This window comes from Phyllobates terribilis, unplaced genomic scaffold (genome assembly GCF_046119375.1).
Source record: "Phyllobates terribilis strain yellow unplaced genomic scaffold, ASM4611937v1 Scaffold_11__3_contigs__length_659146591, whole genome shotgun sequence".
NCBI lineage: Eukaryota > Metazoa > Chordata > Amphibia > Anura > Dendrobatidae > Phyllobates > Phyllobates terribilis.
Window position 1 is genome coordinate 212,547,012 of NW_027362771.1, and position 20,057 is coordinate 212,567,068.

General features: G+C 47.1%; 1 protein-coding gene across 5 annotated transcripts in view; it reads left to right on the forward strand.

Annotated features, from left to right (window-relative positions):
* PPHLN1 (periphilin 1) overlaps positions 1 to 20,057 on the forward strand; it is a 260,154-nt gene that overhangs the window by 143,486 nt on the left and 96,611 nt on the right. For all 5 annotated transcript variants that reach the window (XM_073652019.1, XM_073652020.1, XM_073652018.1 and 2 more), the window contains 2 exons: positions 984 to 1,124; positions 1,209 to 1,270. In XM_073652019.1, coding sequence (XP_073508120.1) covers positions 984 to 1,124; positions 1,209 to 1,270 — 203 coding nt within the window. The remainder of the gene's footprint in view (positions 1 to 983; positions 1,125 to 1,208; positions 1,271 to 20,057) is intronic.

Below are 20,057 nucleotides of genomic sequence, written 5' to 3' on the forward strand. Positions count from 1 at the left end.
ACATGCTATTTTCTAAAGAATCCGCATGTCAAGTAAAGTCAGTTCTCCTCAAGAAGCCCCCCATACACATTAGAATAATTTCGTCAGCATCTGCTGATAATGATGGGTTCGGCCAACACTCAAATGTGTATGGTGGCACCAACCTACTGATTGTCTATCAGGCATATCCGATTTCTGACTCCTGATCACTTTGGTCTCCCATTGAAAAGCGTCTGGCAGAGACATCTAATGTGTATGAAGAGGCTTTTGACTTAATTGTGTATATGGCAGGCAAGCTTTCAGCTCCCTAGATATAAAGGTTATGAGTGGAATTTTGTAGTGGATCTTTCCATACTTAGACACTAGTGTGGTGGCTTATCTTCCATGAGAACACAAGGATCAGGCGTATAGTAATTCAACAACCAGATCCTTCTTTTCTCCAACATCTGCTGGTGGTGGGCGCAGGGGTGGGAATCAAGTCACCTCTCTATTGATTGGTCGTCTGGGTTTCTCAAATCAGGCTAGTTTCCTACATGATACCGCCTTAGCCCTCATTTTGACTTCTGAAATTCTTCATGTATGCAAAAAACGGTCCGCGTTTGGTCAGTGTCTTAGCTTTTACAATCAGGGTTTCAGCATTGATTTTCTTGTATGAAAAAATAAATTCCAAAGCTTCTCCTCTTAATTACAATGTCAATCACAGACATTTCTCCAAGATGTTTTTGCAAATACGCATTCCCAAAGAAACATGGAGGTGTGAATAGCTCCATAGATTGTAACGGGTTTTTGTTCTGTAGCACCTATACATAGAACGCGTATGTGAAAAACGGATATCTGGATGAGGCCTTAGTGTGAAAACAGCAGTCTGCATGACGGGTTCTTGAGTGTATAGATTTTGGCTTACACTAAAAGGATATCGCCATTTAAATTGATTATGACAAACGTGCACATATAATTGCAGATTTCACCATCTTTTTTTATACTCTTCTTTACCTTCAATAAAGGGAGAGTATCACCGAGTGGTAAGTGTGGTCCGGAGACCAGATGATGAAGGCTATCATCGTTACGAAGGCTACAATGAGCAAGATTACAGAGAGTACGAGGATTCCCATACATATGAAAGACGAAGTGGACCATATAGGGGGGTATGTGTTTGTTTTTTTGTCATTGAGTGCTTATATTCTATTCCATTTGCAAATATTAATGCTCTTTTATCCATCTTACCATAGGAAGATCCAGTATATAGGTGGGGAAGAGGAGAGCCACCCATGAGTCGGCACGTGGAGTACAGGTAACGCTTTCTTAGTACAAGTATTCTATCATTTACCTGCTTTCTTCTATGTACATGTCCTGTCCAGCTTCTTTTCTAGTGCAGTTTCAGACTATATAGACAAGTAAATAATGAAAAATAGGCTAAATTTCATTTTAGACCATTAGGAAAAACTGAAGAGGACTGTGAAAGAAGCTCGGTTCTATACAGAAATGCAAAGGTTTTATTATTGACTAGATGGTGGCCCGATTCGAAAGCATCGGGTATTCTAGAATAGGTATGCGGCCGACCGAGCGCAATCAGCAGAGCGGTATTTAAATTTGGCGCCAAAATCGCTGATTGGTCGAGGCCGGCAACCGTGACCAATTAGCAGAGCGGCGTTTAAATTTGTCGCCTAAATCGCTGATTGGTCGCGGTTGCCTAACGCGACCAATCAGCAGAGCGTTGTTTAAATTTGGCGGCAAAATCGCTGATTGGTCGTGGGCGGCGGCCGCGACCAATCAGCGAACCGTGTTAGTGAGGAATGGAGAGCGTGTTTAAATTTGGCGCCAAAATCACTGATTAGTCGCGGCTGACGGCCGCGACCAATTAGCAGAGCGTTGTTTAAATTTTGCACCAATACTGCTGATTGATCGCGGCCAGCGGCCAGCGACCGCTATCAATCAGCAGAGCGTTGTTTAAATTTGGCGCCAATCTCGCTGATTGGACGCGTCTGGCGTCCGCGACCAATTAGCACAGCAGTGTTTAAATCTGGAGCCAAGATCGGTGATTGGTCGCGGCCGCTATTTAAATGTGGCGCCCAAATCGGTGATTGGTCTCGGCCGCTGCCCGATCAGCAGAGCGGTGTTTAACTTTAGCGCCAAGATCACTGATTGGTCGCGCTCTCCGCGCGCGACCAATCAGCGAATCGTATTGGTGAGGAGCGGGGAGCGGAATCGTATTAGTAAGGACCGGGGAGCGCCGCTGCCTATGTGGCTACTTCCGCTGCGAGAACCCGGGACATGAGCGACTGCTCGCAGCAGAAGTATCCCGACCCGCAGCGGACATTTGTGTTAAGGTCCGGACATTTGTGTTAAAAATCGCTGATTGGTCGCTGGCGCTGCCCGCGACCAATCACCGATTTGGGCGCCAAATTTAAATATCGGCCGCGACCAATCACCGATCTTGGCTCCACATTTAAACAACACTGTGCTGATTGGTCGCCGACGCTGGGCGCGACCAATCACCGATTTTGGCGCCACACTTAAATAGCGTCCGCGACCAATCAGTACACCGCTGTGCTGATTGGTCGCGGCCGATATTTAAATTTGGCGCCCAAATCGGTGATTGGTCGCGGGCAGCGCCAGCGACCAATCAGCGATTTTTAACACAAATGTCCGGACCTTTGTAACACCATGCTGATACTGTGGGGACATCAGCGGCTAGGGTGTGAAGGGAGGACCGGGGAGCGGCGCTGCGGGTCGGGATACTTCTGCTGCGAGCGCCCGCTCATGTCCCTGGTTCTCGCAGCGGAAGTATCCGCACAGGCAGCGCCGCTCCCCCGGTCCTCCCTTCACACCCTAGCCGCTGATGTCCCCACAGTATCCGCATGGTGTTACAAAGGTCCGGACATTTGTGTTAAAAATCGCTGATTGGTCGCAGGCACTGCCCGCGACCAATCACCGATTTGGGCGCCAAATTTAAATATCGCCCGCGACCAATCACCGATCTTGGCTCCAGATTTAAACACCGCTGTGCTGATTGGTCGCGGCCGATATTTAAATTTGGCGCCCAAATCGGTGATTGGTCGCGGGCAGCGTCCGCGACCAATCAGCACAGCGGTATTTAACTTTTGCGCTAAGATCAGTGATTGGTCGGGTCCGAAGACCGCGACCAATCATCGAATCGTCTTGGTGAGAACCGGGGAGCGGTGCTGCCTGTGCGGCTACTTCCGCTGCGAGAACCCGGGACATGAGCAGGCGCTCGCAGCAGAAGTATCCCGACCCGCAGGGCCGCTCCCCGGTCCTCCCTTCCGCATGGATCTCAGCGACGCTGGCGGTCCTTCCGCTGCTACCGGCCGGGACATGAGCGCCTCTCATCTCCCAGCTGCATCTCCGTCCCGCAGATGGGTCCGGCGGTCGGGGTCCTTCTGCTGGTACCGGCCGGGAGATGAGCACCTCGCGGCGCTCATCTCCCGGCTGCAACGCCGCTGAGCTCCGTCCCGCAGATGAGCCGCTAATGACCGCTATCTTTTTTCTGAAATCCCGCGGCTCTGATTGGCCGCTGCCGGACCAATGAGCGACGCGGGATTTCCTGGACAGACAGACAGACGGACGGGATAAGACGATTATATAGTAGATATGTGCTCAGCAGCAGTGGCATTGCCCCTGTGTATGCGGTGTTCTAGTTAAAAGGAAAAAAAGGGGTTTGGTACCTTGTTAGCCAGTTAAAAAAAGATTGCTCTCATTGGGAGAAACAAGATAATCTTGTAGTTATGATACCTTTTAATGGCTAACAAAAATAAAAAAAAAATGATGTCCCGAATGCTTGCGTTGTAACATCATTTTTTTTTATTTTTGTTAGCCATTAAAAGGTATCATAACTACAAGATTATCTTGTTTTTCCCACTGAGAGCAATCGTGGTGTTCTAGTGACATCTAGTGGATGATGTGTGTAACCTTTTCCCATAGCTGATCTATTAAATCTAAGCCACACTCACTGATATGTTGCAGGATATGTGCATCTTACTAGTCAGTAAAATTAGACACTATGTCCACTGGGTACATTATTCAATGATAAACTCGGGAATTAGACCTTCAAGATAAAGATAATAGCTAACTCCCAAATAGTTCAAAGCTAAAAAATATTATTTTATTCACATATATAGCTAATATAGCTGAACTGGTAGAGGATGAAATGCTGGAACAAATTAAAAAGGCAGCAAATAATAGGGTTCTTATTATGGGGGATTTTAACTATCCAGATATCCAATGGGACATAGAATCGTCCAGTTGTGCTAAAAGCTGCAAATTCTTATCCGCAGTTCAGGACAATTACCTCTCTCAGCTGGTAGATGAACCAACCAGGGGAGGTAATCTGCTGGATCTGTTCTGTCAAATAGGCCAGATACTGTTTCAGATCTACAGGTCCGGGAGCATTTGGGAAGCAGTGACCATAATATGGTAAGTTTCAATGTAATATTCAATAAAACATTTCAAAAAGGAAATGCAAAAGCCTGGAACTTAAAGAAAGCTGATTTCAACAAATTAAGGGAAGAGCTTAAGCATCTAGACTGGGAGCATGTCATGGTAACTGGGGATACCGAACATAAATGGAGCATGTTCAAGGAAACACTACTAGAATCTTGTAGAAAATGTATACCCTCTGGTAATAAAATGTCCAGGAATAAAAAGAAACCATTATGGATAAATAAGACAGTTCAAAGTTTAATAAGACAAAACAAAGGGCGTTCAAAATTTTGAAGGCCGAGAATACAGAAATAGCATTTCAGGAGTATAAAGATCTAAATAAGAAATGTAAAAAATAAATCAAGCTAGCAAAATTATCTACAGAGCAACAAATCGCCAGCGACATTAAAATAAGTCCCCAAAAATTTTATACATACATCAATGCCAAAACGAAAAAATCTGATGGTATCGGCCCCTTAAAAAACGATAAGAACAAGAGAATTATAGAGGACAAAGAAAAGGCTGAGATATTAAACAAGCACGCTTTGTTCACCAACAAACCGTCTGTTACAGGGATCTTTCAACAGGGCAAAATTCAAAGTTCACCACCTGATATAACTAGTTTAACACAAAAAGAAGTTCGCCTGCGTCTGAGCAAATTAAACATTGACAAATTCCCCGGCCCAGATGGCATTCATCCACGGATACTGAGGGAATTAAGCTCAGTAATTGACAAACCGCTGTATCTCATATTCTTAGACTATCTGGTAACAGGGGTAGTGCCATAGGATTGGAGGATAGCTGATGTGGTACCGATATTTAAGAAAGATAAAAAGGTGGATACAGGTAACTACAGTCCGATAAGTCTGACATCAGTATTGTGCAAAGTTTTTGAGGGCATCATAAGAGATGACCTGCAGAGATTAATATAATAAATGATAATCAGCATGGATTCATGAAAAATAGGTCATGTCTAACCAACATGTTGGGGTTCTATGAGGAGGTAAGTGCAAATCTGGATGTTGGTAATGCGGCTGATGTAATTTATCTGGACTTTGCAAAAGCATTTGATACTGTACCACATAGCAGCCTTATACTGAAGCTACAGAAGCAAGGACTTGGGGGAACTATATGTAGATGGGTAAGGAATTGGCTAAATGATAGGAAACAAAGAGTCATCATAAATGGTACGTTCTCTAAATGGGACATAATCAGCAGTGGGGGCCGCAGGGATCTGTGTTAGGACCGATTCTTTTTAACCTCTTTATTAATGACCTTGGGGATGGGATTGAGAGTAAAGTGTCAGTTTTTGCTGACGACACCAAACTATGTAGGATATTAAAACCTGTTCTTGACATTACGATATTGCAGAGCGATCTGGGTAAGATGACTGAATGGGCAAACACTTGGCAGATGAGGTTTAATGTAGATAAATGTAGAGTAATGCACCTAGGGACTATAGAACAGGAGAAAGACTTGGGTATTCTGGTTACAAGTAAGCTGAGCAGCAGTACTCAATGTCAAGCAGCAGCCGCAAAAGCAAACAAGATTTTAGGAAGTATAAAAAGAGAAATAAAATCCCGCGATCCCAATGTACTGTTACCCCTTTATAAATCACTGGTGAGGCCACATCTGGAATATGGGATCCAGTTTTGGGCTCCACATTTTAAAAAGGATATTCAGAAGTTAGAGTCAGTTCAAAGGCGGGCAACTAGATTATTACAAGGGATGGAAGGACTCTCATATGATGAAAGGTTGAAAACATTGAGGCTATGTGCCCACGATGCAGAAATGCTCAGGATTTTTTTCTGAGCTTTTCTGCATCTCCCTGGCAGAAAAAAACACATGCGGATTGTGCATGCGGATTGTACATGCGTTTTTCCTGCCAGGGACAAGCGGAAGTGAAGCGTTCTTCACTTGCATTTCCGCATGCGGGTTGACAAGCGCTTTCCAAGCGATTTTAGCATCACTTGGAAAGTGCTTGTCAACTTGGTCACACTATATAAATCCATGCAACCGGCATGGATTTATATACTGTGACCTAAAGAATGGTAAAAAATAAATATATACTTACCCTCTGATGGCCCCTGGTGTCCTGCTTCCCTCCGTTCTCCCTTGCCGGCAGCGGTACACTGAAGGACCTGCCGACGTCAGTGTCGCGTGACCCGTCACATGACTATGACGTCAGCGCAGGTCCTTCAGTCCATTGCGAACTCCCGACATGCGAGGAGGAGTGCACCGCGGGCCGCCAGAAGGTAAGTATATATTTATTTTTTTATTCTTTTTTTTTTCACAGTTTCTATGGCACCCGGGTCCGGAGGAGAGTCTCCTCTCCTCTAGACCTGGGTACCATCCGCACAATAGAACGCATGGAATGCGCATCTACATATACAGTGATGCGTAATCCATGCGTTCTAATGCAAGTCAATGGCGGTGAAAACGCAGCACTTCCGCAAAATTATTGGTAGTGCTGCTTTTTTTTCCGCAATGATAATCTGCAGCGGAAATTTCCGCAGCATGTGCATAGCACATGCGGATTATCACTGGGGATCATGGAAGACTCTCTGCCATGCTTTTTTTAAGCCTTTCTGCAGCGTTTTTGCCGCTGCGGAAACGCTTAAAAAACGCATCGTGGACACACAGCCTGAGTCTGTTTAGCTTAGAAAACTGACGCCTCAGAGGGGATCTCATTTACATGTATAAATAAATGTATGGTCAGTACAAAGGACTGGCACATGACTTATTCCTCCCAAAGACCATACTAAGGACCAGGGGGCACTCATTACGTGTGGAAGAAAGGCGATTCCGGCACCTAAACAGGAAAGGGTTCTTTAGAGGTAGAGCAGACAGGCTGTGGAATTCCCTATCACAAGAGGTAGTAATGGCCGACACTATAACAGCTTTCAAAAAAGGGCTGGATGATTTCCTCGATACACATAGCATTGTGGGCTACAGTTAAATTAGACATAATATTACACCTATAGTAGTACATTTAATACGGTACTTGTAATTACATAACTAGTATCATAATTAGGTTTGATCCAGGGTTCTAGGACTGATCACCTTTTCTCGGGGTCAAGGAGGAATTTTTCCTCGTGATGCAAATTTGCTGAATGTGTCCTGGGGTTTTTGCCTTCTTCTGGATCAACAGATTTAGGCATAGAGGTTTTAGTAATACCATTATTAGAATCATAAGAGTAATACCAAATATAAAACTAATTAAAAATCATAAACTGGTTCATTTTTAATTGTAATAGTGCAGCAATAATAAAAATGGTAATAATACATTTGTAAGGCCTAGTCCCAGTAAGTTAGTGTAGTGTTAGTGTAGGGAGTACAATTGGGGGAGGAAGGTTGAACTGGATGGACCTAGGTCTTTATTCAACCTACGTTACTATGTATGTTACTATGTTACATATAACAAAATGCTAAAAAACATATGAGACAACTGCAAACAAAGTGTTTAACAACTCTACAGTTTAATGTGATTAGATTAGGTATAGAGAATAGACACATTAATATGAATGCACAAGGTAAATGAATCCTCAGTAATTGACACAATGGTCAGAATATGAAAAAGTACAAATATCTAAGTACCAATATATGATTTCACTATGTCATAGGTATATGGCAAAAATTCTCTTACCCATAGTAAATATGGACTGGCTGTTGCTACCAAGAAATGCTACACAGGCATGTTACTCCAGAGTACGTTTTGTTTTCATAAATGTCGTTTCCTCAGGGGTATATGGTGTTGCGATACGTACGTTGGGGTAACAATGTACTAGGGTCAGTCAATAAGTAATGCCTCCTATTTTTTTTCTCCTTTTAATTGGCAAGAAATTCAAATGCAATTACATAGGTTGAAAACCACAACATTAACGATTAATTTGTCACTTTTCAATATAATCTCCATCCATTTCCACAGTCTTGGTCCACCGTTTAACAAGGGCATGTATTCCAGCATGGTAAAAAGCATTCTTGGGACCCATCGTGCACAAACTTTTCTGTATCCCAGTTGTCCAATAATTTTCATCACACTGCCTTTACTGAGGCAGATAATGCCACACAATTCATCTGCAGTCACCCGGCGGTCACCACGAATGATGTCATCTGAATGTTGCTTGGAGTCACTGCGGTTACTGGCCTGCCACTCCGCATTTTGTCAGCCAACGGTGATGGCCCTACAGCTGTGTTACAGCGACGAACCCATCGTCTAACAGTACTGACATCCACTGTTGCATCACCGTACACATTTTTCAGTCTCTCATGAATTCGAATGGGCGTTTCACCTTCTGCATGCAAGAATTCAATCACAGAACGTTGTCTAATACGAACATCGATGTCAGCCATTTTGCAAACGGATACAGTCCTGCCACCTGTTGGTGCAGGAAGTTGCAATTGCTGTGGATTGGAGAAGAAGGTTTGAGGAATTGTGCCAAATTCAAATATTTAACATAACTACCTTATTTAAGGAGAAAAAAAATAGGAGGCAATACTTATTGACTGACCCTCGTAGCATTTCTTAGTAGCAACAACCTGTCCATATACCTAATTTATTACATTATATGTACTGTGGAGTTGCTAAACACTTTGCTTGTAGTTGTCTCATATGTATTTTATCATATTGCGTGTTATATACCGTATTTTTTGGACTATGAGCCACATCGGACCATAAGACGCACCTAGGTTTTAGAGGAGGAAAAAAAAATTTAAGCAAAAAATGTGGTTATGATGGGGGAGGTCTGCTGCTGACACTTTTATAGGAGTAATGCCCCCCAATTCTATACTAATGTCCAACATTTTGGTGTATGTGTGTGTGTATATATATATATATATATATATATATATATATATATATATATATATATATATATATATATATTATTCATGGCCCCCCATCCCCATCCTGGTAAGCATGGCTCCCCATCACTGCAAACATGAAAAAAAAATAAAGGATTCTACTCACCTCTCCTCTGCTCCAGCGCTGCGTTCTGTTCAGATGCCTGCAGTTGATCTCAGCCTATAAGCAGCGCATGACGTCACTGCCATGCGTCCTCACACGTCGAAGTCAGCTGCCGGGATATTCACTCCTTTCCATGCCGGGACTATGGGCATGGAGAGGAATGAATATTCATTTTCTTTAATAGCACACAGTGTCAGCCGCAGCCGCTGGCTCCTTCAGCGGCTCAGCGATCCTGTGTGCCCGCTATTAGAGCACACAGCTTTAGCAGCGGGCACACATGGTAGCTGCAGCAGCCGTCTACTGCCTGTGCACCGCTTCTCCACCCCCGCAACCCCTCCCACCACCATCCACAGCCGGAATGTATTATCCAGGTTATAAGACGCACCCCCCACTCTCCTTCAAAATTTTGGAGGAAAAAAGTGCGTCTTATAGTCTGAAAAATACAGAATGTGATAAAGTAATATTTTTTTTAGCTATAACAACTCTGTTTTCTTTTGCTTTAAGTCGGTAAAATTGCAGCAAATATTTCAAAATCGTGCACTAAACATAATGTATTTTGGTTGAGATTATAAACTTTTGGTGCATGTTTGACATTTTTTAAATGTTGCACATTTAATACTCAACTTGGCTTTTGTGTATTATCACATACTTAGGGATGTCAAACTCAAATATACAGAGGGCCAAAATTAAAAGATTGGGCAAAGTCATGGTTCAACCTTAATATTTATAAAAAAAAAAAAAATTGTCTACAATTGAGGTTTCCTTATCAAATATAACAATGTACTTTTTCATATGGAAACAAATTTAAAGGATTTGTCCCACGAACAAAGTACATTTTAACTAATATATCTTAGAATAAAATATTGGAATAATATAACATGTAAGGTAAGAGCTAGTGTTGAGCGAACATGCTCGACACTGATCGGTACTCGCCCGAACATCACGCTACTCGGGATGTTCGGCGAGCACCAAGCATTTCCGGGTTACTCGGGCGGGAGCTCGGGTCTCCGCCCTGCATGTTTGGCGCTCTTTACAGAGCCAATGAACATGCAGGGATTGCCAGCCAGTCACTGTAATGCCGCAGCCATGTTGGTTGTGGGCATTACATTGATTGGCTGGCCGCACAGTGTCACCTCGAGTATTTAAAACCGGGCGCCGCCATCTTGGACACAGACGGCTGTGATCAGACAGTGTAGGGACAGCGCTGCTGATTTAGGGAGAGATGTATACTGCGAAATAGTTAGTGTAGGGTCTGTAAAGGCTGCCAGATCAAATAAACAGTCCTTCTCAGGACTAATATCCATCCCAGATTTCAGGCAGGCAGACAGGCTGTATAGGAGACGCAGTGGTTATACCAGCAAATGCTGCATTACAGTCCTGTGTGCTCCTGCTGCTGAAATTGCTGGACTTAGCTCCAGGTCTCGGGGGCCAGGAAAAATCCTTTTTTTTTCATCTAAATCCTCTTTTTTTTTTCCTCCTTCACACTGTACAAATACCCATCTAATTAACCTTTTGGTGTCGGTCCCCCCCCCCAAAAAAAAAAAAAAAGCGTGTCTGTGACAGTTCAGGCACAAATATATATTTTTAAAAGAGTCTGGTGTAGGCCAGAGAAATAGTAGTGTGGTTTTGCAGTTCCACGGTTCAAACCTCTGTATTATCCACTTTTGGGCCATTTTTACCTAAAAAAAAAAGTTTGAGTGTGTCGCTTACTGTTCAGCCGCCAAATATATCTATTTAAAATTGTCTGGTATACCCCAGTAAATTATAACTGTGGTTTTGCCATTCCACGGTAAAAAATCTCTATTATTCAGCTTTTGGTATTTTTTCTGTAACGAAAAACAGTAATAGTTTCTCCCTGATTGTTTAAAAGAGTCGGGTGTAGGCCAGAGAAATAGAACTGTGGTTTTCCTCTTCCACTGTTCTAATCTACTTTTTATTACCCTTTTTCCATTGATAGTGTGAGTGTAAGCTATTTTACTTCCTTTACAATGGGAAAGGCGCATGGCAAGGGACGTGGAACTGGACGTTCTGGTGATGGTGCGTGCAGAACACGGGGCCGTGGCCAAGGTGAAAATGTGCCACAACCAACAGCCACATCTTCTCGCTCCCACTTCTTGACCAAATTACTAGGGAAGCCCAGAACAACACCAGTATTGCGACCTGATCAGTGTGAACAGGTTATTAATTGGATAGCAGATAATACTTCCAGTTACCTGGGCACCACCACCTCCGGTCGGTCTTCCACACGGTCAACTCTTAGTAGCCGTGAGTCTCGACCGCATACTCCTCCTCACCCTGATGCTCCTTCCTCCCACCATGCCGAGTGTCGTCAGACATCAACTGATCCCACACTTGGACACTCTGAAGAGCTGTTCACTGGTCCATTTCCAGATTTGTGCCCCTCGCCTGCTCCGCTTGAAGTGGTGGAAGAGGAGATCCCATGTAGCGATGCCCAAATATTTGAACAGCCACGGCCACAGGAAGTCGACGCTGGCAATTTGTCACAAGAGGGGGATGATGACGAGACACCATTGCCAGGAAGTGAGGAGGAGGATCGTGGTGCGCAAGTGGAAGAGGAGGAGGTGGTGGATGATCTAGTAACTGACTCAACGTGGCAGGAGGACATGCAGAGTGAGGCCAGCAGCACACAGGTTGAGGGAGGCAGAGTACCCCAACAGGCAGAAAGAAGCAGTGTGGTGGCCGCACACAGAAGGCAGGCAACAGTTCCCCGTAACACCAACACGAGGGATGTTGCCAGTACAACCTGTAGGTCTTCCAGAGTCTGGAATTTTTTTAAAGACTCTGCTGGCAACCCCAAAAAGGCCATTTGTACCACCTGCCTTGCCAGCATCAACAGGGGTGACAAAACTACCAGCCTGACCACCACCAGCATGATCAGGCACATGGCAGCAAAGCACCCGACTTTGTGGGGTGAACCCCAGGGTCCACGACCAGTGTCAGCGGGTGTCACCACTGCTTCTTCCGCTGTTGTGCGTGCAATAGAACCCCCTGTTGTGTGTGCAAGGCAATCCCCTGTCCATACTGCATGCAAAGATGCCCCCTCCTCTGTCTTCACTTGTTATGGCAGTTTCTCAAGAAACAGCATCCACGTCCCACCGCAGCATTCAATTGTCCATATCCCAGACCTTTGAACGAAAGCGGAAATTCGCAGCCAACACCCCACAGGCCACAGTCCTAAATTCGCACATTTCACGACTGCTTGCTTTGGAAATGCTGCCTTTTAGGCTGCTGGAGACGGAATCCTTCCGCAACCTTATGGTGGTGGCCGTCCCTCGGTACTCGGTCCCCAGCCGACACTATTTTGCCCAGTGTGCCATCCCCGCACTACACAAGCCCGTGTCCCAAAACATCTGCCGTGCCCTCAACAACGCAGTTACTGGGAGAGTCCACCTGACAACGGACAGGTGGACAAGTGCTTGTGGCCAGGGATGGTACATCTCCCTGACGGCACACTGGGTAAACATAGTGGAAGCCGGGACCCAGTCGGATCTTGGGACGGAACACATCCTCCCCACACCGAGGATTGCGGGCCCTATGTCAGTCAGAGTTGCCCCCATAGTGTACAGCTCCTGCACATCATCCTCCTCTTCATGTTCAGCCTCCATCTCAGATATCACCACATCAGTTACAAGCTGGAAGCACTGCAGTACTGCCTCCGCCAAGCGGCAACAGGCTGTGCTGAAACTCATAAGCTTAGCTGATAAACCTCACACTGCTTGTGAGTTGTGGACAGCTGTGAAAGAGCAGGCAGATCTGTGGCTGAGACCGCTGAACCTACATCCAGGCATGGTCGTGTGTGACAATGGCCGTAACCTGGTGGCAGCTCTGAGGCGAGGCGAGATCACACACGTACCATGCCTGGCTCATGTGCTTAACCTCGTGGTTCAGCGGTTTCTTAAATCGTACCCCGAGTTGCCAGATCTGCTCGTGAAAGTACGCCGCCTGTCAGCTCATTTTCGCAAGTCGGCTACAGCTTCCGCCACCCTTGCTGTGTTGCAGCAGCCTTTGCAGCTTCCGTCACACCGACTGGTGTGTGATGTCCCCACACTTTGGAACTCTACCCTCCACATGTTTCAAAGGATTTGTGCGCAGAAGAGCAGTTGTGGAGTACTAGCTGAAGCAAGGCCGTCGATATTCAGGTCAGGCTCCACACATAAGACCTCAGGAGTGGACCTGGATGTCTGACATATGTACCATCTTGACAAACTTTGAGGAGTCCACCAAGATGGTGAGTGGCGATGACGCCATCATTACCGTCAGCATTCCACTTGTCTGTCTTTTGCAATGCTCTCTGCAGAGAATTAAAGAGGAGGCATTGCAGCCAGAGTATGATGAGATGGATCAAGAAGCCGTAGCGGTCGATTACACACAGCCCAGCCTCATCTCATCCCAACGTGCATTGGGGGACAATGAGGAAGAGGAGGAACAGGAGCTTGTATCATGCGCTGTAGACGGTAGTACCTGTACAACTGTCATACCGTCGGTTCAGCGCGGGTGGCTTGAGGGCAGGGGGGAGGAGAGCACGGTCAGTCGTCATCTTGGTGAGGACACGGAAGTCTTGCCCGTTAGCAGTCTGGCACAGATGGCTGACTTTGTTACGCTGCCTTAACCGTGACCCTCGCGTTGTCAAAATGTTGGGTGACAGTCATTACTGGTTGGTGACACTTTTAGACCCCCGCTACAAGGAAAACTTTCACACTCTTATTCCTGAGGTGGAGAGGTCTACAAAAATGGGGCAGTACCAGAAGGCCCTTGCTGCAGAACTGTTAAAAAAATTCCCATCTGAACACGCTAGCGGCAGAGGTCACAGTTTGTTGCCCAACTAAGGCGTACAAACGAGAGAGACGCAACTCCAATCCAGCAGAGGCAGGGGAACACTGTCAACGTTCTGGGACAGTTTTCTGAGACCCTCCCTTCGGACAGACCCTGAGGCGCGGGGTACTCTCACAAGGAGTGGAAAGTTTCAAAAGATGTTGAGGAAGTACCTTGCCGACCGTACCAGCGTCCTCCGCGATTCCTCTGTGCCTTTTAATTATTGGGTATCCAAGCTGGACACTTGGAATGAACTCGCTCTGTTCGCCTTGGAGGTCCTGGCCTGCCCTGCCGCTAGCGTGTTATTGGAGCGTGTTTTTAGTGCCGCTGGGGGAATTATAATTGATAAGCGCACTCGCCTGTCAACTGACAATGCTGACAAGCTGACCCTTATCAAAATGAACAAGGGCTGGATTGGGCCAGACTTCTCATCACCACCAAATGACAGCAGAGTAAGATAAAGTCAAATCCACTGTGTTATTTCGGGAGGTGTATTCACATGCACCTCTTCACACCCACACATGGGTATACGCTTCCTCATTTCGGCTGTTTTATATTCTTCTCCTTATCCTCAGCCTCACCACCACTATACCACCAGGGTGACCGTGGTCTGTGTTGCCATTATTGAAAGTTCCTCCGTCCTTATTTTTGTCAGCTTTTGCTTGGAAGGCATAAGCAAAGACTGTGGGAGACCCACTCCCCAATAATGGGAATAATGTTTTTAAGATGCTGTACTGTATGGCTCTTGTAAGGGGCATTAAAACCGTCTTGTTAAGCTACTGCGACCTCCACCACTTTTCCAAGGGGCATTAAAAGCGTCTTGTTAAGCTACTGCGACCTCCACGTCTCTTCTGAGGTGCATTAAAAGCATCTTGTTAAGCTACTGGGACCTCCACGTCTCTTCCAAGGGACATTAAAACCGTCTTGTTAAGCTACTGTGACCTCCACCACTTTTCCAAGGGGCATTTAAACCGTCTTGTTAAGCTACTGGGACCTCCACGTCTCTTCCGAGGGGCATTAAAAGCGTCTTGTTAAACCACTCTGAACTCCACAGCTCTTCCAAGGGGCATTGAAATGTTGTTTTTAATTAACTCTAATCTCCACGACTCTTCGAACGGGCATTGCATTTCCTCCTAATTTTTGGCAGCTTTTGCTTGGAAGGCATAAGCAAAGACTATGGGAGACCCACTCCCCAATAATGGGAATAATGTTTGTAATATGCTGTACTGCATGACTCTTGTAAGGGGCATTGCAAGTTTCTCCGTCCTAATTTTTGGCAGCTTTTGCTTGGAAGGCATAAGCAAAGACTATGGGAGACCCACTCCCCAATAATGGGAATAATGTTTTTAAGATGCTGTACTGTATGGCTCTTGTAAGGGGCATTCAAACCGTCTTGTTAAGCTACTGCGACCTCCACCACTTTTCCAAGGGGCATTAAAACCGTCTTGTTAAGCTACTGCGACCTCCACGTCTCTTCCGAGGGGCATTAAAACGGTCTTGTTAAGCTACTGCGACCTCCACGTCTCTTCCGAGAGGCATTAAAAGCATCTTGTTAAACCACTCTGAACTCCACAGCTCTTCCAAGGGGCATTGAAATGTTGTTTTTAATTAACTCTAACCTCCACGACTCTTCGAACGGGCATTGCATTTCCTCCTAGTTTTTGGCAGCTTTTGCTTGGAAGGCATGAGCAAAGACTATGGGAGACCCACTCCCCAATAATGGGAATAATGTTTGTAATATGCTGTACTGCATGGCTCTTGTAAGGGGCATTGCAAGTTCCTCCGTCCTAATTTTTGACAGCTTTTGCTTGGAAGGCATAAGCAAAGACTATGGGAGACCCACTCCGCAATAATGGGAATAATGTTTTTAAGATGCTGTACTGTATGGCTCTTGTAAGGGGCATTAAAACCGTCTTGTTAAGCTACTGCTGCCTCCACGACTCTTCCAACGGGCATTGCATTTCCTCCTAATTTTAGTCAGCTTTTGCTTTTCAATGCATAGGCGGACACTAAGGGAGACCCACTCCCCAATAATGGGTAGAAGGTTTTTAGTACGCTGTAATCCCCGTCTGTTTCAAGGGGCACTGCAGTTCCTCATAATTTTTGGAAAGCCTTCCATTCACTGCTTAGGCCAACAGTGCACAGGAGACCCAGTTGCTATAAATGGAAAAAATGGTTTAGTTAAGGCCCTCTGACCTCCATGTCACTTCAAAGGGGCATTGGAGTGCCTCTAAATTTTTGGTAGGCATTGCACTCACTGTATGCCCTATAACTGTGTAGCCGAACCGCTCCATTTGGTACAGAAACACATCCTACAAGACATGTGTGGTTGACTGGCCTGATATTGATGTGAATGGTCCCTGTTCCTCCTGCTCTTTCTCCTTTGCCACCACCTCATCCATCATTCATCACCTGAAGCTTTGTTTTAGCGGGAGTCATAGAACTGGGATAGTAGCAGGAAAACATCCAGCAATCCTCGGAGGAGGTAGGATATGCGCCAAAACGCTGACCACCTCAGGCCTAGCCGCTACTACATACATGCGCTTGCATTCCAAGAAAACAAAGCAGATGCTAACTTCTATCATCATCATCATGCTCCTCACCTTGGCACTCTCAACTCCCCTGATGGAGAAGCCAGGGCCCACCGGAGGAGTCTGGTTCTCTGGTGGGCTCGTCCAATGCTGCCCTAAAGCAGGCCAGGCTAAGAAAAGTGTGGGGGAAGGTGACAGGAGAAATAGGGGTGGCTGGGGACCGTTTATGGACACCCGGCCGCCCCCAGGCGGCTGGGGACGGTGTGTGGACACCCGGCCGCGAGGCGGCTGGGGACTGAGTATGGACACCCGGCCGCCGGGCGGCTGGGGACTGAGTATGGACACCCGGCCGCCGGGCGGCTGGGGACTGAGTATGGACACCCGGCCGCCGGGCGGCTGGGGACTGAGTATGGATACCAGGCCGCCGAAGCAGCCATGAGGTAGTGGCCAGCTTCGGCCTCCTCCAAACTAAAAGGCCCCATTTCAAGTGCAAGCTAGCAGTATGGCATTGCAGCCTGGGGGTGGGTGGGTGGGTGGCAGGCTGCACACTTATGCTTGCATTAAAAGAAAACAAAGCAGATGCTAACTTCTATCATCATCATCATGCTCCTCACCTTGGCACTCTCAACTCCCCTGATGGAGAAGCCAGGGCCCACCGGAGGAGTCTGGTTCTCTGGTGGGCTCGTCCAATGCTGCCCTAAAGCAGGCCTGGCTAAGAAAAGTGTGTGGGAATGTGACAGGAGAAATAGGGGCGGCTGGGGACCATTTATGGACACCCGGCCGCCGGACGGCTGGGGACTGAGTATGGATACCTGGCCGCCGAAGCAGCCATGAGGTAGTGGCCAGCTTCGGCCTCCTCCAAACTAAAAGGCCCCTTTTCAAGTGCAAGCTAGCAATATGGCATTGCAGCCTGGGGGTGGGTGGGTGGCAGGCTGCACACTTACGCTTGCATTAAAAGAAAACAAAGCAGATGCTAACGACTATCATCATCATCATGCTCCTCACCTTGGCACTCTCAACTCCCCTGATGGAGAAGCCAGGGCCCACCGGAGGAGTCTGGTTCTCTGGTGGGCTCGTCCAATGCTGCCCTAAAGCAGGCCAGGCTAAGAAAAGTGTGTGGGAAGGTGACAGGAGAAATAGGGGTGGCTGGGGACCTTTTATGGACACCCGGCCGCCCCCAGGCGGCTGGGGACGGTGTGTGGACACCCGGCCGCGAGGTGGCTGGGGACTGAGTATGGATACCAGGCCGCCGAAGCAGCCATGAGGTAGTGGCCAGCTTCGGCCTCCTCCAAACTAAAAGGCCCCATTTCAAGTGCAAGCTAGCAGTATGGCATTGCAGTCTGGGGGTGGGTGGGTGGTTGGCAGGCTGCTCACTTACGCTTGCATTAAAAGAAAACAAAGCAGATGCTAACTTCTATCATCATCATCATGCTCCTCACCTTGGCACTCTCAACTCCCCTGATGGAGAAGCCAGGGCCCACCGGAGGAGTCTGGTTCTCTGGTGGGCTCGTCCAATGCTGCCCTAAAGCAGGCCTGGCTAAGAAAAGTGTGTGGGAAGGTGACAGGAGAAATAGGGGCGGCTGGGGACCGTTTATGGACACCCGGCCGCCGGACGGCTGGGGACTGAGTATGGATACCTGGCCGCCGAAGCAGCCATGAGGTAGTGGCCAGCTTCGGCCTCCTCCAAACTAAAAGGCCCCATTTCAAGTGCAAGCTAGCAATATGGCATTGCAGCCTGGGGGTGGGTGGGTGGCAGGCTGCACACTTACGCTTGCATTAAAAGAAAACAAAGCAGATGCTAACGACTATCATCATCATCGTGCTCCTCACCTTGGCACTCTCAACTCCCCTGATGGAGAAGCCAGGGCCCACCGGAGGAGTCTGGTTCTCTGGTGGGCTCGTCCAATGCTGCCCTAAAGCAGGCCTGGCTAAGAAAAGTGTATGGGAAGGTGACAGGAGAAATAGGGGCGGCTGGGGACTGTTTATGGACACCCGGCCGCCGGACGGCTGGGGACTGAGTATGGATACCTGGCCGCCGAAGCAGCCATGAGGTAGTGGCCAGCTTCGGCCTCCTTCAAACTAAAAGGCCCCATTTCAAGTGCAAGCTAGTAATATGACATTGCAGCCTGGGGGTGGGTGGGTGGGTGGCAGGCTGCACACTTACGCTTGCATTAAAAGAAAACAAAGCAGATGCTAACGACTATCATCATCATCGTGCTCCTCACCTTGGCACTCTCAACTCCCCTGATGGAGAAGCCAGGGCCCACCGGAGGAGTCTGGTTCTCTGGTGGGCTCGTCCAATGCTGCCCTAAAGCAGGCCAGGCTAAGAAAAGTGTGTGGGAAGGTGACAGGAGAAATAGGGGCGGCTGGGAACCGTTTATGGACAACCGGCCGCCCCCTGTCAGCTGGGGACCGTGTGTGGACACCCGGCCGCGGGGCGGCTGGGGACCGAGTATGGACACCCGGCCGCCCCCTGGCGGCTGGGGACTGAGTATGGATACCTCGCTGCCGAAGCAGCCATGAGGTAGTGGCCAGCTTTGGCCTCCTCCAAACTAAAAGGCCCCATTTCAAGTGAAAGCTAGCAGTATGGTATTACAGCCTGCGGGTGGGTGGGTGGTTGGCTGCATATTTGCGCTTGCATTGCAAGGAATGGGGGAGGTACAATTGAACACTGCCCTGGGACAAGGACTTGCACGGGGATAGTTGCAAGTCTGCATCTTCTGATGCGGCAAGGATCACTTCTGATGGGCACACTTTTCGGCAGTGACCTGGGAGTCAGAGATGCTTTTGGGGTCTTCCCCATGCTGTTCCCATGTCTTTTCAGCACTGTATGCATGTGTCACACAGCACATGTCCAGATAAGGTTGTAAAATGTTAAAGTGACATTTCCCAGTGAATGCATTTGTCACGGTTGAAAGCAATACAAAAGTGCAAAAACGCATGAAAAATGCTACTTGTGAACATAGCCCAAGGTGTGGAGGAGTATTTTTGTTTTTGGTTATTTATTTTACCTTATACACAAGTCTTTACCCTGGAAAGGAAATTTGTTAACATATTTCACAGGAAAGCACTTTCAGTTTCGTTTTTGAACGTTTTATTGTGAGCCCGTAAAAGTGGCTTAATACTTCTGACCACGTTGTTGACAGCAGTGACCTGGGGGTCAGAAATGCTTCCAGGGGCAATCCTCATGCTGCCCCCATGTCTTTTGAGCACTGTCACTATCGTTTTGGGCACTTTTTAGGCTTTCTACAGACTGCCGGGGGTGCCGCCGCAAAAATGCTCGGGTCTCCCATAGACTAACATTGGGCTCG